This window comes from Tiliqua scincoides, chromosome 1, assembly GCF_035046505.1.
Source record: "Tiliqua scincoides isolate rTilSci1 chromosome 1, rTilSci1.hap2, whole genome shotgun sequence".
In the NCBI taxonomy this organism is placed as follows: Eukaryota; Metazoa; Chordata; class Lepidosauria; order Squamata; family Scincidae; genus Tiliqua; species Tiliqua scincoides.
The window spans coordinates 199,245,140-199,264,382 of NC_089821.1; the positions used below are offsets into that span (position 1 = coordinate 199,245,140).

A 19,243-nucleotide genomic window follows, 5' to 3' on the forward strand; every position below is an offset into this window, starting at 1 on the left:
TTTGCAATGGCATCCCCAAAATCGCCATTGGTGTTGCACTGTTTGCAATGTCGTTAAGTCATGTACATTGTCATGCATGCCTTTACAATGTTACAAAGCCCAGTTAGGATTGGGCCCTAAATTAATTTATTACTATCTAAAGACAAAGAATGCATGTTTCTTGCTTCAGAACTATGTTTACTTATAGGTAAATGGGACAGACTGATTAATCAATCAGAATTTTCAACTCGAAAGGGGGGGAATTCATTCTTTTACCACTCTTCAGAAAGTCTGACTATAAATAGAGATGTACCAGTGCTAATAATCACACTGTCTAATGTCTTACATGCACCCAGAAGAGGGAAAGAGAGGGCTATCTCAAGCTGTAAGCCATTTCACAGAGAGAATGGAAGAGGGTACAATAAGAACTTGACTCTTTCATTCAGCCTTCTCACGCTAATGGTCCTGTCCTGCCTAAATGATAGTGTTCATCATAGGCGGTCTAATGTGCACCTATTTGTAAAATGATCCAGTTACAGTACATGTCTAGCAAGAGAGCTAATTAACCCACCACCAAACTAGCCAATCTAACCTAAGAGGACATTCCTCCCAGACCTCAAGGATAGCAATGATAGACCTAGCCAGTACAAGTCATGACCCACTGATGAACCCAGTTTTCTGGTCATATATCATAGCCAGCCAGGTGCTTGACAAACCCAGCCAAATAAAAAATAAAAAATATATCAGTAACTTAATCAAACCTCTAATGGGGTTTCATGCATGGCTGGTATGCCAGGCTTGACCTAGACCATCCGTATGCAGCAAACCAACACACAAAAACAAATCCCCGATCATTCAATGAGGCTCTCTGAAAGTAAATGTTGAGAACCTTCTAGCACATGCTCACATCACCCAGCATCTCATCTGCCAGCCACGGCAATTTTTAATACCGAAGCTAAAGGGGAAAATCCTTTCCCGAATGGGGACATGTTTATGGGAGGCATCTGGTCCTTGAGCAAAGAGGGCTTTGTAAAGCTTCACGTTGACAACAGAGACATATTAAGCTTCTCCACTGTATCATGAGCAGGTCAATGCTTTCATATATTCACAGACTTCTGCGCTGGTAGCTTACAGCACCAGGAAAGTATGCCTGCATGAAAGCTTATACAGCGTCAAATATGCTTAACCATGCCACTGCTGTCAGTCTTCACATTTCATACGCAAGAAATGGCCTGAGTGGAGGTAGAGCAAGTAAACACTGGTTGCTGTTCCAATCCCCCACGACTAGGGCAAGAGAAAGGCCTCAAACAAATATGGGTTGAGTTCTTTGAAAAACAGAAAGCAAGGAAGGAGCTGGGAATGACTTCTTTTAAAGTACAGCAGTGGTTCTCACACATTTAGCACTGGGACCCACTTTTTAGTAGAAGAATCTGTCAGGAACCACTGAAAGTGATGTCATGACCAGAAGTGACATAATCAGACATGAAAATTTTTTACAATCCTAGGCTACACTCCTACTCACGTGTACCCAGGAGTGAGTTCCATTTATTTTTATTGTTAAAAGCATATATACTGTACATAGCTGCTTGTTAAAAGTAAAAGTCTGTAACATTTCCCCAAATGCAGTCACATACCATGGTAGCATCAAGTCTAATATATTAAAAATAAAATATTGAAATGAATGGGGACTCGCGACCCACTTAGTGGGTCCCGACACATAGTTTAAGAAATACTGAAGTACAGTATACCACTCATATTTTATTCCCCCTAAATGTGAGTTGTAAGTAAACATTTCTGAAAATAAATTGGCCCCTCCAACGTCATCTTGTGTGATGTCTGTCTGCAAATTTTTTCCCATTTGTTCCATAAGTGCAGGGTATCTCATATTTTTTAGAACAGCCAAGCTCTGGTGTGAAGAATATGCCAGCTTTTGAACGGCACATAACTCTTCATTAGGCACACTGTGCTAAGCTTGCGGAAAAGAAGCATAAATATGTATATAACTTGCCATATATTGGTGCACCAATTTGATGCCTGGGGGCATGTTTGTCCTTAGGATAGCTACATTTTTCCCTAGCAGGTATCTTCCTTGAGATTTTACTCAGTCTAATTCTATTCTGGGCTGGCTCATAGCATGCAGTGACACTGGCACATCATCCACTGCATGCTAAGGACCAGCTAGGAACCAGACAGTGGTGGAGCGGTGAGTAAACAACTTTTTAACTTATCTACTCTGCCATAACATGGTCGCCAATGGGCCTACTTGGATCTGTGCCAACTCTTTAGCTGGCATGAATCCAAGTGGGTCCAGAGGGGCTTGTCAAGGCCAGGCCATATGCCCCCTGGCCAGCCCTGATTCCCCCAGAATGGCTCCCTGCAAAAGCTGGACAATCTGTTGGCTCACACCAGGGGCTGCCTACTATTTGAACTGGTGGCCCAAGCCCACATACCATTGCTGTGGCTGCCATACTAGTGGCCTGGGTCTTGTGGTGATGGAACACAAGTTCTATTAGTGCAAGACCCAGAGAGGATTAGATCGTTAATTAGATACAAGGAGGTAACGGGGAGGGATAATACAGTAGCCCCAGCTTATAGGTCTTGGACCTGATAAACTGCAGCAATTTGTGATCACTAAATTCAAGCTGAATACCTTTGCCCCAAACTGCCCTAGTCATAACTTTGTGCAAGTTATAGGTGTGAAAACCAGTTCGCCAGATCTGGGGAGATCTGAACTTTTGGGATCCTAGCTGATTTCTGTGAAACTGTGGTGTCCATGCATCTGATCTTCACCTCCAATGTCTATTCAATCTGCACATATGTAAATAGAGGGTTACAAAGACACAGTATAACTAATAAATAAGGCTTTCCTGATGCTAAGGGGAGCCTAAATGTAATAAGGCATTCTGTGATACTTTTAAAAAGTTCATATTTTAATACTGAACTAATGTGAGCCAATATCTTCTATTGAAGAGTGCACAGAATGCACAGGTATCATTGTACTCATTTAGGGACCACTGTCTAGTGAACTTTTAAAAATGAGTCATTTTTCCTTCACTAAAACTGGATGCTATTCACAAAATGTTTGTACTATTTTTTTTAAGGTTGCAATCCTATCCATACTTACCTAGGAGCAAGTCCCATTGGCTATAATGGTACTTAATTCTGAGTAGACTGCATAGGATTGGGCTCTAAGAGTGGTTATTTATTTTAACCCATTTCTGTCTGGCCCATAAGTGTACACATTTGGTCCCCGTTACGTATACGCAATATTGGGCAGAAATGGCTTAAAGATTGTCCTTGAATCCGGTATATCACAATTACATACAATACAGCTAGCATTCTTTACTTCAGTGTTGTTTAAAGTATCTTGTAATACAAACTCCTTCACAGTCAGAATTCAGATTCTGGAAGCCATCTTTTTAAACATTTTTTTTATTTATTTAGTCAATTCAAAAACAGAAAACACAACTAAAAAACAAAGCTCATAAAGAATAAAAAGACATACACAAAAAAGTGAATGCAAGAGTTTAGCTATGCTCATCACTAGCATTTGTCACATATATAGTCAACTCAAGATGACCCTCAAAGCAATGAAGTCCTGTGGCACAATTTAGGTTCAGCTAATTTTTTTGTAGGGGATCCCTTTTTGATAGAAGGCTCTGTGCCCCCAAATTTGGTTCTCTCTGTTCGTATTGTTACTTTCACAGCACCATCGTCCCCATTGGGGCTACCTCTTGACTGAGGCACCCAAAAGTGGTTCCTAGGTAGATTCCACAACCTGGCCATATTATTAAAGATTATTGCTCTTTTCTTTATAAAGAAGTTCAAGTATCTTTATAAAAGGTACTCAAAAGCTATTTAGGAAGCTATAAAATATTAATTTCTCTTGGAAAACAATTTACTCAATAGAAATAGAAGCTTCATTAGCATAACCTTTGCCTATGAGCTATTATGGGACAGGATAACCTCTTTATCACATTTATTAAAATATCTGATTCTACCATACTTTAACAATGAATAGTTTTTATAGGAGAGTTTCATTCTTTTTAGGATGATTTTATGCCAGCTTCCTACGTACCATAATTGACATGGTGCATGGGTGACACTCTGTGGCCAGGAACAAGCATGACTTTGCTTGATCCCATTTCTTTAGATGTCATATTCTGTTCCCCTAGGAAAGGCTGCTGTTATTTTAATCAATGGGAGTTTTAGCAGAAACTTCAGTGGAAAGCAGGTTACTCCAAGGAAAAGGTGGATTGTGCAAAAGGGCACAATCCACTAGGAACTTCTTTTGTGCAAGCCCATGAAAATGAATAGGAAGCATAAATAAACCTTAAAAATGTGTGTAGAGGTGGTTTCACAAATGCACTGATGACCTCTAAGCCAGGAGAAGAGACACTGGGGGACTTTTTCCAAAGTGAAAGTTTAACTTACAAGCTCCACAGACACAGCCTATTGCCACTTCCCTATTTGACAGTACCTCTCCTGTTCCACATGAACCAAATGGGGTAAAAAAAGCCAAAGGGGTAAAAATGGACATCCAGCAAGACCAGTGGGAGGTTATTATAGAGGATTTTACATGCAATACCACCCCCAACTAACATTTATTGTTTGTATATGTTATTATTTATAAGTATTGTTATTGTTTTAAAACTATTATTGTTGGCTTTTTAAAAAAAAATACAAGTGTCTGTATTGCAGACTATAGCTAGATTTCCATAATGTTAGCACATGCCCTTTTAAATTGAATCAATAAAATCTAATCGGCTTATACTTTAAGAAGATATAATTTATCTGAATTTATTCCATCTTGTCAAACAGCCCAATTCTAACTCCTCACAAGAAATGATGCCAATGTGGTGCTCGCTGTATCTCAGGGGGGAAGAGTTTCAGCCTCCAGAGGCCTCCTTGGAGGAAAGCAATATTTGTTCCCCCAGAATAAGCCCCTTCTGGTCTGCTAAGCCTACTTGGACCTGTGCCAGCAGTACTACTGACAGAAGGCCACATGGACCTGGATTGGGGGATCGAAGCTGTGAAGGGGGGGTTAGGATTTGATGTACATTGCTGCCACTGCACCTGCCCCCTTCCAAGACCTGATCTACCCTCCACCTCACTCTTGTCGCCATTCCGCCCACCCTGTTCTGAACACCCCCCGCACTGACTTATTGGCATTGGCGGACATCTAGGGACCACTATCAGGCTGACATTGCTGCACATGGCTTGTGGCAGTGGCCCAGCCCCTCCTGATGATGGGTCACAGCCTGCAGAGTGTGTAGGCTGAATGCAAGTTCAGAATGCTGACAGAATTCAAGTTCTAGTAGTGTTCGGTAAGGATAGGATTTGGACAAAAGACAGTAGTTGGATCTATCATTATTCACAGCTGCAAAGTAAATACTGGTATACACTTAATGCATATATCTTATACATAACACATCTTAAAATTCCAGAAAGGTATGAGGTATATGTCGATTAAAGTGTTATGTTCCAAACATTCAAAATCATACCCAATTTCTATTACACTTCCCTATCTTGTGTATGCCTTCCCTACAATCTTAATATTTTATAAATGTGTCAATTTCACCATAAGTAAAACAACAAGTCAATCTGTTATACCTGGATCCTCTGTTGATTTCCATATACCAGCTCCATTTGTCACTAAGAATTTTGGTTCTCTCCTTGTCCTCTACTCAACTAGTGTGCCCTAGACCCTTCAATCACCATTTCCCCCACTTCCCCTGCGAAGCCTACACATTCTGCAGGCTGTCCATCTCTACTTCTGAGCAATCCTTTAGTGACACATTAAGGCAAAGAAAAAATCTGTAGTATTCATGCTCAGGGGTCACAGAGTAATTTAACACTCTTCCTTCCATGAGTCACAAAAATAGACAGACAGATTTTTTCCATGATATGACACAGATTAATCTCTAAGGGTGATGTACAGCCGGTAATCTGCAATGCAGCCCAACATCATAAGATGCAGCATAAATTTAGCCTCTTGAAATGCTTGTTGGCTTATTACGGCATCCCACTGGGTAGCCTTCAGCAGAAATCTCTGCCACTTTGCCTGTGCTTCTGCCCTGTAACAAAACTGCTTACCTCACAAGAACTGAGATAGGCTAGTTACTTAAAACATACATGGGGAATAGAAAATGCGGGAAAACATATCCCCATAAGAGAACTGCAACTTATAGGAAAGGTGTCTGGATTCTGGATGTCAAAAGTGGTTCAGTTCCAAAACTCAGTGTGGAGCTGAACCAACACTTGGTATACATTAATTCTGGCCCACAATCCAAAGATTGTATAGCACAATCCTTTGCATATCTGCTCAGAAGTAAGTTCCATTGTGTTCAATGGGACTTACTCCCAGGAAAGTGTGGATAAGATTGCAGCCTTAACCTGGGAGTAAGCCCCATTGAACAAAGTAGGGTTTACGTTTGAGTAAGCTTGTACTGTATAGGACTGTGCTGTTAATTCTATAACATTGTTAAGGAGCACCCATACAATGTGTTTTAAACCAGGGCTTATTATAAAGATGCACTCAGCTCAGAAACTGTGATAAATGCATAAATTAGCAAAAGAAGAATAGCGGACACAGTGTATATTTCACAGGAGCTCGGTATATTGAATTCATAGTATAATATTCATTTTGAAAGATGACCAAAAATATGACCACTATATTAGAAATCAAATATGACTTTTTATTTTTTTGCCTACTAAAATTTTTGTACAGACATGCAGAATTAGACCAGGATGTCTTCCTCTAGGCATTGACCTGTAAAACAAGTCCAGTTTAAATATAAGAAGAGGAAGTTGTTAATGAAAAATATAAAGAAATATTCTTTTTAAAAAGGCTTTGTGATGAGGATTAGCAGTTATTTACCTCTTTTCCTCATGACAAGAACTTTATTTTGAGGATATACTGTCTATCCTATAATGCAGTGTACTGTCTTCTGTATTTTGTAAATGTCAAATTCATTTTTTTTAAAAATGGCACTCCAGAAATTGAGTTCATAGCATATGGGCTGTGAGCGTATTAGACTTCTAATATTAGACTTGCCTTTAGATTTGTGGCTAAAGGGAGGTACAGCAGTTCAATTCTGTCCTTTAGTTTTCCATTACTGAGTCCTGAATTGACATTAGAAATACAGGGCCAGGATCAGTCCACAAGGCTATTGCTGATGCAGTTTGGTAAACCACCAGTTGTACTGGTATTTGCCTCCTGCTCTAATGTTTCAGGACATGGCTATATATATTTTGTGTTTGCCCCAGCATTTAGCTATCAGAAAATATTTCTCAAGGAATACCAAATACATTTTTGGCCAGCTAGGCATGAACATATAAATTTTTGCAAGATTCTTGCAAGATGCAAGAAACATATAAACTTTGCAAGATGCATATAAACTTTGCAAAATGTTGCTGACATCACTTCCGGTGGGCCCTGGACAGATTGTCATTCTCAGAAGTGGGTCCTGGGCTAAAAAGGGTGAGAACCACTGAATTAAAACATAGATGGCCTTCAGCTAATTACGTAAAAGTATTGCATACATGATGACTCTCATCATGACAACCTTCACCAGGTTGTACAAATCCATCTTAAGGGCTGCCCTGTTTTATTGATTTATTTTAGACTCCTCTTACAAAACCACCCATCTGACAGAAAATCAAGATAAAAGCCCCAGCTGTCTCTTTATAACAAGGATTGGTTAAGTAATCATTAACCTTTGAGTGACTATCAGCTCAAATGTTATCTTAGGAGTGATTATTTTTCTTGGTTGCTTCATACAAAGACAGAGGCTCCAAAACAGTAACTGTGGATTCACTGCTACAGCACTAAGCCTTTATGGAGAAGTAATACAACCATACTGTTCTAGAAAATCAAATTAATATAAAACATTGTTACTATTTATTTAGTAAAATCTGTCTGTGGTGCACAAAAGATGTTAGTTTGTAACATTTTGGAGTAATGAGCAATAGGTCTGAGGTTTTACACAAATCATGTCTTGATTGGAAGAGGTACAAACAGTTGAGTGTCATAAATGCTTTTGTCCTTGGCACCAGGTCAGGATGGATCCCTTTCAGGCTGTTATGTCTTAATCACTTGCAATCAGAAGGCTCTATGACAAGAACAGTACATTTCTTTATACATGTGAGCTGCCACTTCTATTTTTTTAATGCTGAATCATGACAAAGTTATTTAGTTCTCACCCATTTGTCCTGTTCTATGAATTTATCATTCCTGCATCTCATCACTATTAATAATTTTTGGCATATCTTCCTGTGTTACTCTCTTATGTTGGTGTGGGAACTAGCAAAGAATTTTTTCTCCTCTGGATCAGGATACAAGTAGATGTAACACTGGCTCCCTCTTCCCCACTGTGGAAAGACTGGGGTCACCTTCAGGAACATACTCTTTTTCCCATATATCTACTATCTACCTCCCACATTAATCACAGTTTTTAATTTATATATACGAGTGGGTTCCATTCCAAGCACTCATGTGGATGGCAAAAAACCACACTATAGCAAATCAATTTTAAAAACAAAGTTTCTTTATGAATGTTGTATGTTCTTTATGTAAGCTGCATGTAAGAAGCATCATCAGACAGCTTGAAGGCCCTGTTTTATTCCTCAGTTTTAGACACAATAGATTTCTCATGCAGATTTCCAACTGATGATGTGCTGGATCAAATAACTGCTCATGTGTGGACTATACAGTCAAAATTTACACTGGACTTGCATCAGTAACTCAAAACATAGTTAAATAAAAGTAATACCCTTTGTACCATATGGGACTTACATTTGTGTAAGCAAGTTTAGGATTACACTATCAATGAAAATGATGGTGTTTAATTTTACTCAAAATTATAGCTTTTTCACAAAAAAGTTCAGGAAACAGCCCAAAGGTACTGTATCTTTTTTTAGCTTCTTCCCCTTGGGCTCACAAGCCCATGGAAGTTCTAGTGTGTTTTCCACTAGGTGGCACTATTATACGTCACAAACTAAACTTTGGAATTAAAAATGAAGATTTTGAAGAAACAAAAATCTTGGATACTTTCTGATTTTATCTCATGATATAAAAATATTCTCTGGGATCAGTGAAGTGGATAGAGAAACCATACCTCAACCATGCGAAGCCCAGGGGTGGGCGGGACACAAATTATGAGATGCAGTCACTTTTGTCTGCATTCATGCATCCCTACTACACTCCCATTTTTTATCTGAAGCACAAGGATTGATACACAGTGAAACATTTCCCTTTAAGCAGGCACAGCTCAGAAAAACCCTTTACCCAACTTCTGGTAAGAATGCAGATATGACTTATTGTGTTGCCACTGTAACAGATCTTCAGTTCAACTTAGGCAGATGTAGTGGTGAGTGTGCACAAGAAGGCATATTATGCAAATAAGCTACGCATGCTGAGAATATACTTAACACAGATACAATTCCAGCTATGAACAAAAGTATCTAGCACACTGTTTAAAATAATTACTGATAACAAATTAGTGTGAGTGACTGTAGCAGAATTCATTTCAGCTGCATTTGAGTGACATAAATCCATGTTAGGTTCAGCAATAGGAGGCTCCAAGCCAAATCTAGCTGTTTTATGGCTCAATCCTAACCAATTTTCCAGTGCTGGTGCAGTCATGCCAATGGGGCCTGCACTGCAACCTGTGGTGGGGAGGCAGTCACAGAGGCCTCTTTAAGGTATGGGAACATTTGTTCCCTAATCATGAGGTTGCATTGCAGTTGCACCGGTGCTGGAAAATTGGATAGGATTGGGCCCATAGATTGCACACACAGAACCCATTTCCAATCTAGAGGCCAAAGAGGTGAGAGGAAAATGGCATCTATGGTTACAGACATTACTACCAAGCCACTCTAGACAACAGGCATTGAAGGACTAGCCCACTATTCCTTGCTCCTTTATGAGAATGGCTCTGACCAACCAGCATTCTGTGTGTATGAAATGAAGAATCTAAAATTACTAAACAGCAGGGATGTACAGTGGGTAGGGAGGCAGGTGAGGCAGAGTCTACCCACCGGAGTCCTTCAAAAAGCACCACTGCCATGTGAGACACCCAAGCACCCACAACCCATGTGCTCTTGGGTGCCTCACATGGCGGTGGCACTTTTCGAAGGACTGCCATACCTGCCTCTCCATCTACTGCACGTCCCTGCTAAACAGTACACATTAATACAATGACAGGCAGTGCCAAGCCTTACCTGTTTGGAAGTCATACCCATCTGCACATTTGGTGACTTGGCATAGATACTCAGCATTGAAGGAAAGGCATTTTGTATATGCTCAAAGGTAATGTTGTTATATCATATGTTCCAGCGATGAGACCTGCTGGGATGATGACAACAACAAAAGGAGGCTGGTTTAAAATCAGCCAGATGCAACATGAAAAAAAGGACAAGAAATTTAAATAAGAGTTAATTTTTAAAGAATTAAGGCCCAAATCCTAACCAACTTTCCAGTTCTGGCATAGCTGTCCCAATGGGACATGTGGTGCATCCTGCAGTTGGATGGCACTCATGGAGGCCTCCTCAAAGTAAGGGAATGTTTATTCCCTTACCTCGGAGCTGCACTGCCCTTATGTCAGTGCTGGAAAGTGGGTTAGGATTACACCCAAAGTTGCAATCCTGTGCATACTTACCCGAGAGCAAGCACCACTGAACAGCATGGGACTTACTTCTGAGTGAACTTGCATAAGAATGCACTTGGAGTGCTTTTCTTGAGTTTTTAAAAACTCTGATCAATGTTTTTATCATTTTCACTCATCCTGCCCAAAGAAACATTTTGTAGACATCAGCTGAAAAGAAAAAAGGGAAAATAAACAACAACTTGGTATTTCAAAAACCTTTGCATGTATCCATGCAACTCTTTAAGAATGCCAAGGAATTTAAAAACAAAAAAGTCACAGACATAGGTAGCCAGGGGCTTGAAAAAATTATTTAAAGAAACTATCCATCAGTCAAGTGCAGTACATTTTGTTGTTGAACACTATCTGAAGTCCAAAGTGTATTGGTGGCACTTTTATTTTAAAACAATTGTTTACACCAACTACATTTCTGTATGAGCTTCAAACCACTAACTGTGGAATCCTAGACATGTTTATAGAGAAGTCTTACTATGAGTATGTTCAACTCCCTTGTGCTTACTCCCTTGTAACTATGCTTTATGGCTGCAGCTTAAACATCAGTACTGATCCAGCAAATAATGCTAAGTAAAATTAGCCTGATACTGGATAGGTGCAGGTGGTTCCTATGTAACTATCTAGAAAGACCTGCTTGATCACTTTGCTGTTAGAATTCAGGTACAAAGTACATTTTATTAGGCATTTTCAATCTAAGTTGTTACAAGGGTAAATGTTGTTGCTGTCTCAATTTTGAGTGGTTATATTTAATCATAGAATTGGAATGACACAAAAGGTCATCTAGTCCAACCCCTATCATTTTAGACTTTTGTTGTTATTTTCAGCAGTGATTTATTGTATATGCCTTGAGAGCCTTTGAGGCAGAAAGGCAATTCATAAATGTTATAAATATTCCCTGACCAAGTCACTGCAGGAGGTACAGCTGGCTAGGCTGGGATATGTTTAGGCAAGTCAACAGAGCTACATTGGCCCAGTTGGACCTGGCAGCAGACTGGCTTGTGGCTGTGGGAACCTGTCAGGGTTGCACAGCACTTGTTCTCTACTAAAAAAACTATGAAGAATGATGACTTTCATTCCACTAGGATGCCCACTGTTGAATGCTGAGCCCTTTGCAAACTGACTATAGTTCATGCCAACAGAGGTTCCCCATTGTAGGGCTGAGAATATCCTTTTCTAGTACAGTGTACTCCCTGCCTGGTCAAGGTTCCATTCGGATGAGAGCTTTTTTAAACAAGTGAGGTTTGAACAGCCTCTATACCAGAATCATCTATGAAAGTCTACAACAAGGGTGTCAGACTCATTTCATACAGTGAACTGAATAGCATTCATGATGCCTGATGGTGGCCAGAATTGACATCATTAAGTAAGAAGTGATGTCATTAAGTAGGTCATGATCAGAAATAAGCACTTTTTCTCACTTAGGAATTCATTCGATGCAAATGATAGAAGAGAAAATATGCAAATCTTGGGCATATTTTTAAGATATAAGAGAGCCCAATTATTACACAGGCCACCCTTTCAGCAGTGACACCTCAGTAGCTTATGGTAGTACTGGGGCAGTCCAAGGGCCAGGTAAAGAGCTTCCATGGGCTGCATCTGGTCCCCTGACCTTATGTTTGACACTCCTGGTCTACAAGATGTAATCCAACTAACTAGATCCGTCTTGGTAGTAGTCTAACCCTTTTGTCTCATGCCCTGAAATTTACATAAAGCAATTCCTAGGGAACTGAAAGCCTTGTCAGTGTTTTCCTAAAGATCTTTTAACTCCCTGCAGCAGAGCGTAAGTATTTGGTTATACAAGTTCACCTGTGACAAACTGGCTCTTAAACTGCCATTTTGTCTTTGCTGTAAATGACTTAGAGCAGTGGTTCTCAAACTCTCTGGGAAAGTTTGAGAGCCAGTAAGTCCTTGCAGGTGGGGGGAGGAGGCGGTGGGGGCAGGGCGGAAGGCAGTGGTGCGATCCCCAGGATTGCACCGCTCAGGGGGCTGCAGGGGCTTGGATGCACTCCCCCGGGGGGTGGGAGCCCAGCGCTTCTGGCAGGGCTCCCCGCAGCAGTGAAAGTGGATGCGGAGCGATCGCACCCTGCCTCCACTAAAGCTGAAGTGAAGCACCATTGCTCCGCATCCACTTTCACTGCTGTGGGGAGCTTTGCTGCAGGTCACGTCGGGCTCCCCGCATCCCTGGGAGGCTGCAGGGTCTTGGGTACTTGGATCCTGGGGATTGCACAGCTGCCTCCTCCCTGCCTTCAGGCTGCCCTCGCCCCTTAAGGGGGCAGGGGGCAGGGCCCCCACAGGCTGGGGTGTCGCGACGCCCCAGTCTGAAAAGCCCTGCTGTAATCATTTGCATGAAAGTCTCTCTTCAACAGTAAAAAGCAGTTTTTAAAACTGTGATTTTAAAGGGGTGCATTTTCTCCTTCTCCAGGGATCAGCACATTCTTTCTCATTTGCAGGAGCCATTCCTGTTCAAATCTGTGTATAACAAGGTTGCACCTGTACATATAGAGTCAAACTGTATGTGAATCTTTCATCCAAACATACCACTTTAGTTAAATAAGTTACCGTCAGTCGGCCTCACGTCTCCTGCTTACAGGTAAGGAATTATGGGATAGAAAAACCAAACCCGTCCCCTACCATACTTTAGTTCAGTGTTTCTCAACATTTGTCCTCTGCCATAAGAACATGGTCCACCTTTTTGAAGTACCACCAGAAGTAACTGGTGATAACATAATCACCAGTTACTTCTGGGTTGGGAGGCCAGATGCAATGCAACAAACACCAGAGTGTGTGTGTGTGTGGGGGGGGGCTGTTTGAGCATGGACAAGCATGCTTTGCAGCCTCCTACTGCTGTTTGTTATATCGCGTTCCTGGTCTCGCTGCTGAGTGGCAGGTGTCCAGGGGGTCTCCGAGAACCACCAGACACTACTTCAAGTACCACTGGCTGAGAAACACTGCTCTAGCTCCAAAGTTGTCCCTTACGCACTAGCTTTCTACGTGCAGTGATTTCTTGTTCGGCACTCAGAGTTGTTCGCACCACTCCAGAAAAGAGGTTCCCTCACATGCTGCAGGGAGAACAGGACTTGTGTCCCAATCCTATCCCATTTTGCAGCTGTGCCAATGGGTTGCGCCCTGCACGCTGTGGTGGGGGGGGGGGCAGAAACAGGCCTGCTCAAGGAAGGGGAACATTAGTTCCCTTACCTCGGGGCTGCACCGCTGCTGGGGAGTGGGACAGGATCGGGCCCCAGGAAGTCAAAGCGTGGCTTCTGTGCAGATAGGGCGCAGGCGCCTCTGGCTTGAGCAAGCGGCCAAAGAGAGCGCGGGGAGGAGTGCGCGGGCTCGTGAGACTCCTCGGGGCCTGGCGGGCCTGGCGGGGGGGGGGGGCCGCCTCTCCGCCAAGTCCAATGGGAGGGAAGGCTGGCCTTCCTGGTTTCCCCCGCAGGAGGAGGAGCCGCGAGTGCCGCCCGCCCACCCGGCGTCCCGCCTGGAGAGCGAGGAGCGCACCGCTCCTCCTCCTCCTCCCCGCGGCTGCGCTCCGAGGAGGCGGACGCAGCCCTGCGCGCGGCGGGGCCATGGGCTGCTGCAGCCGGCGGCTGGGGGCTGCCCTGGTCCTGCTGCTGCTCGCTCGGCTGCGCGGGGAAGAGCTCGGTGAGTGGCCCGTGCGCGCCGGGAAAGTTGGGCGATGGGCAGGGGGCGCCTGCTGTGGCTGGGACGCCAGATGTCCTCTGCCTGCCTGCCTGCCTCGGCAAGGGAGGCTCCTTATCCCGGAGATCAGCGGAGTCTTAAAGTCTTAGAGTGGCTTTGGGAACCTCTTAGCTGCGTCTTTAGGTTTTCCTTCTGGGTCCTCTGGTCTGGCGCTGCGTGTTCAGAGTGGCCGAAGGAGGCTGCCTTTTCAGCCGCGCTCTGGCTCCAGTGGTGACTCTCGTGGCTACACCATCAAAGGCTGGAAGGTACCGGCGATTGATGGGCATAAAGTGTAGGAGTGTGACCCTGGCGTGCCTACCGGGATCAAGTGGTCTGTTTCCAAAGGAGGAACGTTTCCATGTCACTCATTGCAAGAGTGGTGGAAGTCACCCATATTCCCATTTTGCAGGTGTAGAGTTGAGGCAGACTTACCTGGGAGTAAGCCCCATTGACTCCAGTGGGCCTTACTTCTGAGTAGACATGCATAGACCTGGGCTCTGAAGCATCTTCTTGAGCTCAAGAAATGGCACTGATAGGGGACACAGCTTTCCATCCCCTGTGGCAAAGAGGACACACACTAGAGATAGATTGAGATACTGGCACATAGACTGATGAGGCTGCAAACCTATCCACACTTACCTGGGAGTAAGCCCCGTTGACTCTAATGGAACTTACTTCTGAGTAGACGTGCATACGCTTGAACTCTGAAGCATTTTCTTGAACTCAGGGTACTCAGAAATGGCACTGGTAGGGAACACAGCTTTCCATCCACTTTGGCAAAGAGGCCACACACAGATTGAGATAGATAGACTGATGAGGCTGTAATCCTATTCACACTCGCCTGGGAGTAAGCCCCATTGTCTCTAATGGGGCATTTCTCAGTAGACATGCATAGGCTTGGGCTCTGAAGCATCTTCTTGAACTCAAGGTTCTCAGAAATGGCATTAATAGGGGACACAACTTTTCATCCGCTTTGCGAAAAGGCACCTCCTGGATGGACATACGCACTACTCCCTTCTTTTGATGTGAATGAAGGAACTGGCTTGCATGTTAGTTGTAGATTGAGATAGTATCTTCTCGTCTAGACTAGTTGTTGATGCTGAAATGAAAAAAAATTACACACCTTTGAGACCAGGCAAACTTCCCACATTTGAAGTTGGCTAATTCAAGCATGTGATACCTTGCAGGTGTTGAGGGTTCACCTTACAGTACCTATTTGAAAGCCACACTTGAACTCTAATGTGAATTGAGAAATGTGAACGCTGCCTTTTGTTTATTTTAATTGAAATCTGAAATAATTGTGCATGTTTGCCCAGAAATGGCAAATTGGTTCAGTGAGGTTTACTCCCAGGTACGTTTGCATCAGATTGTAGCCTAAGGGTTTTATTTTTTAACATTTCGGCTTTGGTTTGTTGATCCACCTTTCTTAAAATGTATTTTTAACTTTTAAGAAACCATAGAAAATCAGTAAACCGTACAATGGATGTATTTACCTCGTTCCCTACTTGGATGCTTTTAAACTCTTTCTAAGTTTAAACAAATTTATCCTTTTAAAGCTGGTATTTCTTGTTGCATTGTCTTTCTATTTGTGCTTCTTAGGTGAACTTTGCTCTCTATAATTCTTGATGAAATGTGGGAATTTCCAGTGCTAAAACCCATAACTGCCAACTGTTACTCTGGGATTGTGGGGGGGGGGGGGAGGGTATAGATTGCCAGATGCAAATAGCTTGATTGAGGGGTACTGTGGTGTCCAGTGATTGTTCTGAAACTGCTGAGTTCCTGAAGTTAGGTGCATCTGTTATGTACTGTGGAGCTCTGACATCTGGCAGTCCTAAAGGGAGGACAGCCTGACTATTCTGTTAATTAAAAATCAATGTTGAGCTGAACCTAAGAGATTTAGTTAAGGAAATGGAATTGCCAAATAATCTTTTTCTATGCCAATTTAATGGTAGAGCGTTTCCTCATTTGCTTCCTGATTTCCTTCTTTCTGTAATACCTTTGCTTTGTCTATGGCAGCTGGGAAACACAGCTCTGCCAGCATAACCGTAAATTATGCTGGTCTTAGCTGATTTCAATGCTTTGTATCGTTTGACCCAGTTAATCCATACCGAGTTTATCTGTGTGTCTGCGTAGTTACAAGAGCCGAACATCTTTTGAGTAGAAGTGTACAGATTACAGTATTTTTAAAACAAACCACCAAGTCATGTTTTTTAAAGACATCTGAGTAACAACGAGGGGGAAAGATTTAACAAGTCAAGCTACTGTAGTGACTAAGAATGTGAGCCAGGAAGTTCTTGGTTTAAAGTTCCAGCCATGGACTGAGGTAAGCCAGCCTCTTGCTCTCTCAGGCTATCTTCATTAAGGCAACTGGTATAATACTGACCTACGTGACAGGGCTGTTGAAAAGCTAAGTGAGAAAATGTGAAGTCCCTGGAATGCTCAGGTGCACTGCTGTACAAAGGTGGTGCTTAATGACAGGAAGCCTCTGCAAAAGTTTTTCAGATGTCTGGTTTGGCTTTAGGTCTGCCAAAGGACAGGTATGACCAATATGGACTTGGTTTTGCGAGCATCTGGTGCATTATAACATTATCTGTTGTGGTGTGTTTTCAGTGAATAATGAAGTTCAATTACTCATTCGCTTGTTAAACTGACAAGCATACAGTGGGATTGATTGTGAGATTTCTCATATTGCTGTGGGCACGGTTTAGTGTACTGGTCAATAGCATGCTATCAGTTCATTTGAACTGTTGTGTGTTTAAATATGTATGTTGTTCCCTGTACTTATGCCTCTTCCCACAACTCTTGAGCACAAGAGCCCCTTGCAAACTAGCTTAGGGGTGTGACTAGCAGTGACATAGGGCACAATCCCAACCAGGTCTACTCAGAAGTAAGTCCTATTTTGTTCAATGGGGCTTACACTCAGGAAAGTGTGGTTAGGATTGCAGCCATAGTTAAGTTTAAGGAATCCAAGCTGAGATTTTCAAACAGTGCAGTCCATTGCAGTGAATGGGGAAGAAAGAATAGGCTTCTTCTAATTTTGTTGTTCAGTGTAGTTGGATGCTTAAGAAACTTTTAAAAAGACAATGGTACCTGCTTTATATTGCCAAGGTTAGCTTTTCAAGAGTGAAGCTGCAAAATTCTGCTGTGGTTGTTTCTTTGATGTCTGCATGAGAATAGATTGCCTGAACCTGTAAATTTGCCAGAAAAAAGGTAACATAACAAATTATTTACAGTCTAAGTCAATATTCCATTCACTCTACTGTTACGTACTAGCATAAGGGCAATAAGGGAAGTTTTCCTACTGAAAAGAATAGGAACTGCACAAGAAAATGAGTGTGTTCTTGTATCCCTCTGAAACATTCCAGTATGACTCTGTGCAGGTTAATTTTTCAGCAGATTCTTTCCTACACTTTAGTGCTGAGTTTGAGATTCTTTGTGGATAGTATACTGTACTCTGCATGCCATAATTTTCTGCGCAGTTGGAACTCTGTTGTTTCATCTTCCTGGCATGTTGCTGATTGTTGAGACTTGGAGAATGTGTTGCATGCACTACAGGAAGCACTGAAACAAGCTGTTTTTGTAAAGCATCCTGTTTTCAATGGCTTTAAAGTTATCATGCACTGTGATGTATACAGATCTAGGAAAAATGCACAGAGCTTGCAAAATACTGTCTGTGATTCTGTACTCTAAATTGGCTCAAGGTTAAGTGAGCCAATTTTAAAATTTAAAATTTGACTTAGCTCTTAGACAGTTTTTCATTTATATATAGTTAATAATAGTTTCATAAATCTCATTTACTCTTCTTTCAAAGCACTTCTGCATTTTCTGTTCAATATTATTGCAGTTTCTGTCCAGTAAATGTTTGAACATTTAAGCGTACCATAATTATGGGTTGTCCGTTACTTAAACTGTATAACACACTTGAGCACCTTGTCTTGATCTAGAAGAATTATATATGCACCCAGTTTCATCCCTGTGATGTTAATACAGTATTATTTCATAGTTTGGCTACTGCTGTATGAATTATCGCTATCGTGAACAAGGGTATTTGAATTTGAAGGGTATTTAATTTGAATTTGAAGGGTATTTAATAACTTTGAATTAAAATATTTGCTCAGGCAATTCATTTGTACATTTCAGGTGCCCTTCTCTGAGGACACTCCTGAAGCCTAACAGTCTTCCAATCTGTTGAATGAGAAATGGAACACAACTGTTTAAAGTAGCTTGATAATTATTCCTAAAGCAAGCAAAACTTGCTGTTGGGCTATTGGTCCAGGCTTATTGCTCTATGAGAAAAATCTGAACAGATAGCCCAACCATGGCATTTTTGCTATGTTCCTTCAATAGCGAGCTGTAACTGGGGTCAGAACATTTAGGGTGACCTTGGTGGCCAGCTAAACATTTTTGTGGTTGCTAGACTCATCCCCTCCCAGGAGCACAATCTTGTCCGAGACCTCGTTTTGCACCTCAAAATGAGGGTCAAGGTCTGGAATGATCCTTTTCTTCAGAGAGGGGATTGTTCCTGGCTCTCTAGCTTGGAGCTGCAGAGGTGGATAGGGAGTTGTCTGACTGCTGTGTTTGAGGCACCCCTTGCAAACACAATGACCAAAACAAGACCTTTGCCTCTTTACTGCAGCTTGAAGCTATGGATTGAGCCAAGGAAATTGAGTGTTCAGCAAGGATAGAACCAAGCTGACAGAGATCAAATTCGCACCTCCCTCCCTGTGGTAGGTGTGCAAGGTGGGGAGGGCTAGTCTTTTTGGTCCTGCAGTGGCAAAATGCTCCAGGTATCTCAGCAGCTTAGCAGCCAACCTGTGCCCCCAGCCTTCATCCCAACCCTGGATAGTAGCTGGAGACAGAATAGGTAAATGTGGTACAGGTGTGGAGACCTGCAGCTTCCAAGTTCAGAGGAAGGCTGATCCTCA

At 42.3% G+C, this 19,243-nt stretch overlaps 1 protein-coding gene across 2 annotated transcripts in view; it reads left to right on the plus strand.

Moving 5' to 3' along the window:
• Positions 1-14,184: 14,184 nt before the first annotated feature.
• DCBLD1 (discoidin, CUB and LCCL domain containing 1) overlaps positions 14,185-19,243 on the plus strand; it is a 39,672-nt gene continuing 34,613 nt past the window's right edge. For both annotated transcript variants that reach the window (XM_066611117.1, XM_066611118.1), the window contains exon 1: positions 14,185-14,282. In XM_066611117.1, the coding sequence (XP_066467214.1) occupies positions 14,207-14,282 (76 nt within the window). In that variant the 5' untranslated portion in view covers positions 14,185-14,206. The remainder of the gene's footprint in view (positions 14,283-19,243) is intronic.